This window comes from Triticum dicoccoides, chromosome 6A, assembly GCF_002162155.2.
Source record: "Triticum dicoccoides isolate Atlit2015 ecotype Zavitan chromosome 6A, WEW_v2.0, whole genome shotgun sequence".
In the NCBI taxonomy this organism is placed as follows: Eukaryota; Viridiplantae; Streptophyta; class Magnoliopsida; order Poales; family Poaceae; genus Triticum; species Triticum dicoccoides.
Genome location: NC_041390.1, coordinates 494,378,501 through 494,389,581, shown reverse-complemented (window position 1 = coordinate 494,389,581; position 11,081 = coordinate 494,378,501). Strand labels below are relative to the sequence as shown.

Below are 11,081 nucleotides of genomic sequence, written 5' to 3'. Positions count from 1 at the left end.
TCCTAGTGAAAGGACTTAGTTGTGGAGCCATCGGAACTAGGAAGCTTAAAGGGGTTAATCGGGACAAAGGACACGAGAGGTTTATACTGGTTCGGCCCCTTGCGGTGAAGGTAAAGCCTAGTCTAGTTGATGTGGTATTGCTAGGTTTCGATGACCAAGGAGCGAAATACGCTAGCTTGGCTTCTCGATCTGTTGTTTCTTACCCTAAGCCGCCACCGGGTCGTCCCCTTATATACACGGGTTGACGCCTGGCGGCCTTCAGAGTCCCTACCGACTCATATAACGTGTCCGGCTCGGTGACTTCCTTTACATGCCTTTCTTTACAAGTCTTTCTTACACATGGCGGTTTACAATCACGGGCCTCAATCCACCTCTGGGCTTGGGCCTACTACAAGTCTTATACTAAACCATCGCCTTGTATATTTACTGAGCTCCTTTTAGTAACCCGCCATTAGGATTGACCCGGCCCCTTCTGGGCGGGTCATACCCGGTAGTCATATGGATGAAGAGATGGTCGAGCATTTGATAGCATGCAATATTCCTGATGCACGCATATGGCTTGTTGAACTGATGGAATCTACAAGTGAAGCTGAATTTGTGAAAATACTTGTGACCTTGTGGTCGATTTGGTGGGCTCGCGGGAGAGCGCTTTATGAGCAGGAGTTCCAATCACCTCTGACCACCTTTAGCTTCATTCAAAGTTACTTAGCTGATCTAGAGTTACTAGCTACGTGCAGGCCTATGAAGCAAGGGGCTACTACACATGAAAGAGTTCCAGCTACCACAAGAACAGCTAGAAAATGGAAGCCTCCAGTCCGGGGGTATTTGAAAATCATGGTGGATGCAGCTGTGAGCCAGAACAGTGATAGAGTTGCCTTTGTTGCGGTATGCAGAGATGAACTTGGAAGTTTTCAGGGAGCATCTTCGGTGGTGATCCGCGATATAGTACATCCAGAAATACTTGAAGCTATGGCCTTTAGGGAGGCCCTGTCCTTGGCGAGTGATCTAAACATTCACAAAGTACAGGTAGTGACAGACTGCATGGCGACTATTAATCATCTCAAGAGCTCGTACATGGGATCTAGTTCTATGGTTATTGAAGAAATTAAAGCTCAGATGGGAGATTTTGAAGCAGTTGAAGCAGGCCACAAGAGGCGAGCGAATAATTAGGAGTTGCATGACTTGGCAAGAGCTTCTGTTACCCTAAATGTGGGGTGCCACTTTGTGGCTCCTATAGACCCCTGATATAGTTTGTATGCCACATTTTATTTCGATTGAATAAAGCTGGGTGACACCTCGAAAAAAACATACTCATAGTCTACAAAATACAGTACAGTTGTACGCTGACATCACCGACCGAGACTTCGCGAAGTCTTAGTCGACTGAGTCCTAGAGGGAACCTTTTGTTTTTTTCTTTTCATTCCTATTCTTCTTCTTCTACTTTTCCTTTTCAAATTTTGTTTAATTTCTATTTTCTTTTCATTTCAATTTGTTCATATTAACAAATAGTTTTTGAAATGTGGGAACATTTTTCAAATTTAAAATGATTTTTTTTCGTAAAATTGAGAACATTATTAGAAATCAGTTTTTGTAATGTATCATTTCCTTATTCATGATTTTCTTAAACTCACAACATTTTGGGAATTTGTATCACTTGCTTCAAATCCATGAATATTTTTCGTATTCATGATTTTTTTATAAATTCAGAACATTATCGATGCCATAAACTTTTATGGAAATTTGTAAACATCTTTTGAAATACAAAACACTTTTTCAAGTTCATGGACTTTTTTGAATTACATGAATTATTTTCTAGATCATAAACATATTATGATTTTTTTTACTAATTACTAAACATTTTTTAAGTCTGGGAACATATTCAAATTCATACATATTTTTCGAAATCATGAAACATTATTCAAAAATCCAATAATTTTCTGAAATACAGGAATACTTTGTAAATTCAAGAACAAGTTTTGAAATCCAGAAACATTATTCAAATCTTGAACATTTTTCTAGAAATTCCTTTTTTAATTTGGAACTTTTTGATAACGTGAACATTTTTTGAATAAGTGAAAAAAAGAAAAACATGAAAACAAATGAAAAATGTCCCGTAATGGGCGTTCCAAAGCTTGTGCGGGTGTGACTGTTTGCTGCGCTTGCGAGAGCTATATCTCGCTTGTAGCGAGATGGAAATAGCTCTTCTATCAGGTGAAGGGCAAGCGGGCTGGCCCGTTCGCTCGCGGTACGTTCACTCTGCTATGGTTTTCTTCGGGGTTTTTCCTTTTGTTTTTTTACTTTTATGTTTTTGTTTTTTTATCGGTTTTCTTCTGTTTTTCTTTTTCTTCGTTCTAACTTCTTGTTTCTTTGTTTTTCACTAACTTCTCTGTTTTCATGGACTTTTTTCTTTTCTTTCCTTTTTCTTTATTTCTCATTAGTTTCCTTTTGTTTGTTCTTGGTTTTCACCGATTTTTCTTTATTTTCGTTTTTCTTTGTTTCATTCTTCAGTTTTTACTGATTTATTTAGTTTTCTTCATTTCTATTTCTTTTCACCGGTTGTGTTTGGCCATTCCTTTCATTTTATGTGTTTTCTTTGGTTTTAGAACTTTTTTTTTGCTTTCTATGTGTTGTTTGTACCGTTTTTCTCGGGTTTCTATGTACATGTTTTATGTACATGTGAAACATTATTTCTGTACATGTCAAATGTTTTTAAAATAGACAACCACATGAACATTTTAAAACGTTCACGAATATTTTTCTGTATGATATCAACATTTTTCTTATACATTTGAAGTATTATTTAATAATTTATTTTAAAACTTTTGAATAACATGTTTTTAAATGTAGCTTAAATTTCTTGAAACACATTAACTTTTTGAAATATCATAAGTTTGTTTAATATGCTATCAGTTTTTTTTTATTTTCGAATAACATTTTTTAGAATGTAGCTTAAATATCTTGAAACACATTAACAATTTTAAAATGTCATAAGTTTTTAACATATTTTGAATTAAGCTAACAATTGCTTTACTTTTTTTTGCGAATGAACAATTGCTTTACATTATGTTAACATTTTTTTCATATTCCCTATTTTAATATATTTTATTTTTTAAGCTTTGAATTATATGTTATTACAATATTTTCCAAAAATAGGAATACTAGAAAAAGCAAAAAAAAATACGAACAAACGTAAAAACAGGAGAAAAGACGAACTTACGTAGGCCGGCCCATTTGCGACGCCCTGACTAGCGCGGTCGGTCCAACTCGTGATAGGCGAGGTATAGGCACCCTCGACATGGCCCACATGAAACTTGTTGCCCAAGAAACAATATGGGCTTATATGTTGCTGCTGAAATTGGACCGGCCCTTTCCCAGTCCGACTAGGGTTTACCCTGCCTTTGCGCCGCCCCCCGACCTCGGTATAACCCGCCGTCCCCAGAAACCTTCGGCGCAGAACGCACCGTAACCACCGGGCACCATCGAATTCTTGCAAGGCAAGCAAGGCGAATTCGGCATGGACTCCTTCTCGTCGCCGTCGATGTCGTCGTCAGGGTCGTCCCCCAACCCGGAGGCGCTCATGGAGCAGATCAAGGCGCAGCTCGCGCAGGCCTATGCCCAGGAGCTTCTTGAGGTGGAATCTCCCCTAATGTTTTGATATCTTTATTACTTTCGTTGATCTGCTTCTACGTGGACGGCTAGGCTGCTAGTTACCAGGCATAGATGATTCTTGATTCGTCGATAGCTGATTTGCTTAGGAGGGGAATATTTGGCTTCGTTTCGTTGGGGCGATAATGTTAGAACCGGAGGGGATTTTTTTTTTATCGTGCTTGCAAGTTTTTTTTTTCCACTATGCTAAATGCTAAGGCTTTTATAGATAGATAGACTGTTTGGGGGCTTGCAGATTCTACTTGAACAAGCAGCAACTGCATTATCTTTGATTGCCGGGTTTGAGCTCTGTTGGTTTCATTCAAGTTTAGAGAGAAATTCAGTTTAAAGACATCTATTAATAGTAAGCTTTTTAAAATAAAAACCAGACCAAATCTTTTTGCAATCCTGATTGCTGTAATAAATACAATTGAATTAACTAAATTGAGTAGCTGGTTAGCAATTCTGCATAAAAGGATTATTATCTTGGAAAGAGCTTTACATGTAGCAGCTGTTCAGCCATCCTCACCATGTCCATTGACTTTAATACCTTTCTGCATCTTATATGATATATCAAGATGATCTGCATCGCATTTCAACTTAACTGGAGCAATATGGCATGACTAGACTGCAGAATAGTAATTTATATTGTTCTATTTTCTTGCCCTATTGAGCAACGGTCGTTGAAGACTAAGAATCCAATATTATAGAGTTTTATATTGCGCATTTTCAGTGGCAATGGTCAATTTGCTGAACCTGGCTGCATAAAGATCCCTAAAAATTTCTATTCATACTAGAGTTTGGTATGCCTAGATGTTTCCTTGAGATGATCCATGATGCCCCTGTACACAATACAGTTGCATCAATATTTGTGAAATTCTAATATCACCAATATACGATTATTTATTTATTTGTAAAAGGAGAAGGTATAAAAAGTCCATAAGTAGGTTAGAATAAATGAAGTTACTGTATAAGACAATATTATACAGCACCGATTATTTTTAAGCAAAAGTAGTACCGATTCTTCCTAGCACACCCTTGAGCAATATTGATGCTCTAGTTGTACCTGTTATACCTAATGTAATGGTATATGGCCTGGCAGAGTTGTCGGTCACCGCAAATCTCTTCTTCTCGTAAGATTATTAATTTGAGTCTGTATGGATTGTTTGGGTTCTTATGTTGTGGTTGATGGTGACAAGTAATAAATCATTATATGGCTCTTAATTTTGAAGGATATCATCAAGGTTCTGTTTGGTGATGTTCCTGTTGTGCAGGGGCTTACAGCTTCTAATTTTGCACACAAGCAACTTATTTTGGTAGGAGTGATTAGGTCTTCTACATTGTCCCTGCTAACTTAAGGGTAACCCTTTTTAAGTGCATCTGCATTGCCTAACACCTAATTATGTCCATAGATTAATTTAGATAACGATGACATGTTCATGGTATTATCTGGTTGGTCTATTATTCTGATATGAACTATTATTACTTTGCACTGGATTCAATTAAGTCATGCTCTTTTTCTTGGAGATATGTGGTAACCTCTAGCGAATGGTGATGTAGCATGTTATACATTTTCTTGTCCTAACTATTAATAGGGCACCATAATTTGCGCTCGTGCGCGATTTTCGACCACAAGTTTCTGACAGGCCAATCCGGGTGTTTTTCTCCCCTTTGCTGTAATAATAGGTTGCATAAGACGCAGTCCATTTACTTGTGTATCTTGATAAATTTTCTGTTTGCCTATATTATTTTGTGCAATTTATCTATTTTGATTGATGGCAAAATCTTATTATACAGTCTTTTTTTGTGGGTGGTTATACAATCTTTTTTCTTGAATACATAAACTTTCCACTTTGATAGTACGAACTTTCTACTTAAATTCTGTTAAAGGACACTAACTTTCTATGTATGTACAATCTTTTCACTCTTAAACGAAACTTCCTATTTGAATAGTAAGACTTTCTACCAGTAAGGCAAAACTTTCTAGTCTGATAATAGTATAAAGTCTCTGTTTGAATAGTACAAACTCTCCACTAACAAAACAGAACTTTCTACTCGAATAATACTTACTAGCTTTACTCAAACAAAACATCCTACTTACATAATACAAGCTTTCTAGTCGAACAATATGAACTCTCCATCTGAAAACAACATTGTTTAGTGTTGGTTAATGAGAAATAGCCATAGTATAAATTAGGATTGCTTTCCCACTTGAAAAGCTTTGGCCTGTTTAGCTGTGTTCTCGTCTGAAATATGAGAAAGAGCAAGCTTATGGGCGGTTGAGGTTTTCAGCATTAAAAGTGGTCGCCTGGCTGCAAATTGTACAAATCTTTTGGGAAGGGGTAAGCGAGTGCACAGGTCATTGTGGATTTTTCTAGGCTTGCTGCAGTTCCATTATTATTAACTTTTACCTTTGCATCATCTATTTCGTTCATTTGGACTGATTGGTCGTCATTGATGTCACATGAAGGAGTTTTGAAACTCAATTGTTGCCTGGGGAATGGATATTTGGAAAACTCTCTTGTTTGCCTCTGTCGTTGCCTTGACAAACGGATATGCACATCTTTTTAAGATCATGCCCATCATTGTGGAAATATAGGCGTGTTCTCTGTAAATTGTTTGTCTAGACACATTTTCTTTGCTAAATGCAATAACACGAAGCTAATTGTCTCTTGTAATTTCGCAGACCGTTGGGAACAAGTGCTTTGCAAAGTGTGTGACCAAGCCAGGATCAAGCCTGAGCGGAAGCGAGAGCAGCTGCGTGTCACGCTGTGTTGATCGTTACATTGAGGCAACTGGCATCGTCGGCCGGGCTTTGTTCAGTCACCGTTAAGAAGCTGGGTAGTGATGAGATGAGGTGAACTGGTAATATGAGGCGAGCTTTTGTCTAGAGTCTTGTGTGGTCAGAATACAGTAACAGTTGCTACTCAGGTCGTCATGCAGTGTTTGGTTGGGTCGGGACGCTCCATATTTTCATTGCGCCATTGTAGGTTTGCGAAAGAAACAGGATGTATTTGAGTGGTGAAGGTCTTTTGGTTAAACTTGTTCTAATATTATTTTTTCTGAGCAACAAACTCGTAATAACCTCGTGCAGTTCTTCTTGATGTTATGTTTTGCCCATATGTTTGCACTGCTACATGCAAGCATTTCAGGTGAATCTGCAATCCTTCTAAGGTTTCCTTTGATTCAAAGGAATTTTAGAGGATTAGACTAGATAAGAATTGTTGGTTGTTTGATTCATGTACACTGCGCTGGCCTGTCGCACATGTCGCTGCGGTTGCCACTAGCATCATCGCATATGTTTTAGTCACAGCTTCTAGACTTGCCGGTCGTAGCATATGTTTTGCCCTGTACGCGGTGGTTGGTTGGAGCACCACCATAGACGGTTGCAGCTTTCGTCGTCATAGGTCGAAGCTCTTTCCGTCGTCGGTTGCAGCGATCGTAGCTTGTCATGCCATCATTCTACCATGCTGGTCGTCATGCCATCATTTCACCATGCCGGTTGCAGCTCGCCGCCTACCACACGGGTCCTTGGCAACACCTCCCCCCTAATTACTGCTCAAGGAACACCTTATTGCCCTTGCACATAACACCACTCACGCAGTCGCAGCATGGTCATCCGGTGGTTCCAACATCTCCAACTGCGTGTCGCAACACTCCGACGACAGCCACGGCAACTTAAGAGGAGGAGGGGAAAAGGGTGGGCAGGGCAACGGTCGATGGCGAGCACACATGGTAGAGATTGCTGCGAGGTTGCGGCAGTCGTCACCACACTGAAAACTCTTTAAACGAATGCTTTGTTTTTTTATGATGAAAAACAATCATGTAGGATTGAGATAAACATGACATTTTGATACCTAAAGTTGACTCTCCCAAATCGATTACTCAATTTTGTCCTATAAGCCTTTGTAATGTTATCTACAAGATAATATCTAAGAATCGATTGAAGACCATTCTGCCTGAGATCATTTTAGAAACACAAAGTGCTTTTGTGCTTGGTAGATTAATAACTGATAATATTTTGGTAGCTTATGAGTGTGTCCTAAAATCAAGAACAAGAGAAACGGGCAATCAGGACTCTGTGCCGTTAAGTTGGACATGCATAAAGCATATGACAGAGTTGAATGGGTCTTTTTGAGGAATATGATGCTGAAATTGGGTTTTGATGGCCAGTGGGTGAATTTAATTATGAATTGTATTTCTTCAGTGAAATATACAATCAAGTATAATTCTCAGGAGACGGAAGGAGTCCCACTAACAAGGGGCCTTCGTCAAGGGGACCCTTTATCGCCGTACTTATTTCTCTTCTGTGCAGAAGGTCTATCTAGTATACTGCAGTTTGAAGAAGAAGCTGGTGGCATTGATGGGGTTAGGGTGTGTAAAAATGCACCGCCAGTCTCACACCTTTTATTTGCTGACGATTCCCTGATCCTCATGACGGCGGATATGTTAAATGCAGCTTCCTTACAGAAGGCACTAGATGATTATTGCACTAACTCTGGACAATTGGTGAGTAGATCAAAATCAAGCATATTCTTTAGCCCTAATACCAGTGTGGTGGCGAGGGAAGAAATTTGTCAAGAATTACATATTGACACTGAAGCACTCTCAGATAAATATTTAGGCCTACCGGCTCTAGTAGGAGCAGAGAGGAGTGATTGCTTCAAGCATTTTGTTGAGAGAATCAAAGAAAGAATTGGTGTTTGGATGGCCAAGCTTTTATCAATGGGCGGTAAAGAATTGTTATTGAAAGCAGTTGCTCAAGCTATTCTTGTGTTTGCCATGTCGGTGTTTAATATCCCTAAGGGGGTCTGTAAGGACATAACGGACCTCATAGCACAGTTTGGGTGGGGAGGAGATGGAGACAAGAAAAGTATGCACTGGTACGCCTGGTGGAAACTATGTATTCCAAAGAAGATGGGAGGGATGGGGTTTCGAGACCTTCACTCATTTAATTTGGCCTTGCTAGCTAAGCAGTGTTGGAGATTGATAACTAGTCCAGACTACCTTTGTGCTAAGGTGTTGCGTGCTAAGTATTATCCGCATGGCAATTTATTATTGGCTGGACCGAAAAATGGCTCCTCTTTTACTTGGCAAAGTTTCGTAGCGGGGCTGCAAACATTTAAAAGGGGCCATATTTGGCGCATTGGTGATGGTACCAAGGTTAATTTTTGGACTGATCCATGGATTCCATCTAGTCCAGACCGTCATATAATCACGCCAAGGGGTCAAACTTTAATCTCCAAGGTATCAGACCTAATTGATCCAACAAATGGAGAATGGGATGAAGTGCTGATTAGAGCTATATTCAATCCAGTGGATGTTAGGAGGATTCTCCAAATTCCTTTGAATTATGAGATTTTTGAAGATTTTATTGCTTGGCATCACACCCGAACTGGTATTTTTTCGGTGAAAACTGCATACCACGCAGAATGGGCACATAAATTCAGAGGCAATCGAACTAGTCCATGTCCATCAGTTGACAATCCAATTTGGAACAAGATTTGGGAGCTTGAGGTCCCATGGAAATTACAAATATTTTGCTGAAGAAGTTTGCATGGAGTGGTCCCAGTTCGATCAATCCTAGCGAACAGACATATCCCAACATCCAGCGAGTGCCCGTTCTGTCATCAAGGAGCCGAAGATATCCTCCATCTTCTATTTCTATGTAAACCGGTTGTTGAGATATGTCAACGATTAGGTATATATGATATTATAGCTGATGCACTAGTGATTGACCGATCAGGTTCGGCCATTCTGGAATATATATTGATGTCCACTTCAGGTTCACTACCGTATGCTTCTAGTTTTGGGATTGGAGAAGCAACTGCTACTGCAGGTTGGTACATTTGGTGGGTTAGAAGACAGATCACTAATGGAGAGAGGGTACCACCAGCGGGGAAGTATGCCGCATCTATTATTTCGATTGCTGCAAATGCTACACGGAAAGTTTCTTTGTTGCCGGATGTGGAGAAGAGATGGACCAAGCCTGAACTACGTTTTGTGAAGTTGAATGTAGATGCGGCGTATCATGCGGACGAAGGAGCTGGAGCTGCAACGGCTATATCACGCGACATCAAGGCTGTGGCAATGAGGGATGGTCTAGCCTTTGCTAACACCATGGGGTTTCACGCTATTGAAGCGGAATCAGATTCTTTGGAGGTAATCAATTTTTGCATTGGACATGATCATTGGTGGGATGCTGCAACAACAATATATGCGGAAATCTTGAACTTGGCTACGGATGTAGGGAAGGTCAATTTTATGCACTATTTTAGAGAGGCTAATAGTGTTGCTCATGAGCTAGCTCAATTTAATTTTCATAATAAAGTTTCTAGTATTTGGGATGGTGATCCCCCTAGTTTCCTCCTCGGTAAACTAGCTGATGATGTAAACATTTTGTTGAGTTAATAAAGCTAGTCATGATGGCCTTTCTAAAAAAACATGACATTTTAATTACAGTCTTGTTAAAACACTCTAGATGCGTTCTAAGTATGCCATATCTAGATTCTACTATGTTCGTTAATTTTATGCTAGGATTCATGCAAGTAATTTCTTTTTTTTCCCTTTCTTCAGTTTAATTGAGTTACTTAGATATGTAATAAATAAAACACATCTAGATATGCATTTTTAGTTATAATATTTGTTCTGTTTCCTTAGAATCGTACGTAACTACGTATATATTTCATCCGTTTTAAATTCTTGTCTTAAATTTGTCTAAATATAAATGTATCAAGCAAGCTTTCCCCACGACTAGAGCAGCACCATCCCGATCGTGTTCTCCGGTCAACATCTCACTCGAACGACACTTCCTCCCGTGCGCCGCGCACTGCACCCGTAGACCGGCGGCATCGATTTCAACCCTCGTGCTCGCGTGCCAGGTCGCCGTTCACCTGCCGCTAGAGTGCAAGAGACGAGAGCGCTGAATCTTCCCCCACACCGCCCGCCGGCTCTTCCTCCTTTTAACTCGTCGCGTCCGTAAAACAATCACCCAGGCCAGGAGCCCCAGCAGCCAGCGGCACAAGTCCACCCCCAAATCCGCACGGAACAGGGGCGAACCCTCTCCCCATGGACCAGCCCAAGCCGACGCCGTCGGCGGCCGCCTCGCCGGCGGGGGCGGACGCGGCGCCCAACCCCTACGCCTTCACGTGCGAGCTCCCCCAGTCGATCTACGCGCTGGCCTTCTCCCCCTCCGCGCCCGTCCTCGCCGCCGGCAGCTTCCTCGAGGACCTCCACAACCGCGTCTCCCTCCTCTGCTTCGACTCCGTCCACCCCACCGCCGCCTCCTTCCGCGCCGTGCCCTCCCTCTCCTTCGACCACCCCTACCCGCCCACCAAGCTCCAGTTCAACCCGCGCGCCGCCTCCACGCCCCTCCTCGCCTCCTCCTCCGACGCCCTCCGCCTCTGGCACGCCCCCCTCGACGACCTCTCCGCCTC

The 11,081-nt window shown here is 41.0% G+C and overlaps 2 protein-coding genes across 2 annotated transcripts in view; both read left to right on the top strand.

Annotated features, from left to right (window-relative positions):
- The first annotated feature begins 3,380 nt into the window (after window positions 1-3,380).
- On the top strand, window positions 3,381-6,749 carry LOC119317445 (mitochondrial import inner membrane translocase subunit Tim13). The gene is made up of 2 exons (XM_037591905.1): window positions 3,381-3,631; window positions 6,332-6,749. The coding sequence occupies exons 1-2, from the start codon at window positions 3,515-3,517 to the stop codon at window positions 6,476-6,478; spliced, it is 264 nt and encodes an 87-aa protein (XP_037447802.1). The 5' UTR covers window positions 3,381-3,514; the 3' UTR covers window positions 6,479-6,749.
- A 3,829-nt stretch (window positions 6,750-10,578) lies between these two features.
- Window positions 10,579-11,081, top strand: part of LOC119317444 (protein TRANSPARENT TESTA GLABRA 1-like) — a 5,608-nt gene continuing 5,105 nt past the window's right edge. Inside the window, exon 1 of the mRNA XM_037591904.1 lies at window positions 10,579-11,081. Within this exon, the coding sequence (XP_037447801.1) occupies window positions 10,714-11,081 (368 nt within the window). The 5' untranslated portion in view covers window positions 10,579-10,713.

Coding starts and splice junctions, on each gene's coding strand:
- LOC119317445 (XM_037591905.1), top strand. CDS start 3,515: ATGGACTCCTTCTCGTCGCCGTCGATGTCGTCGTCAGGGTCGTCCCCC. Junction 3,632..6,331: donor ATGCCCAGGAGCTTCTTGAG/GTGGAATCTCCC, acceptor GTAATTTCGCAG/ACCGTTGGGAACAAGTGCTT.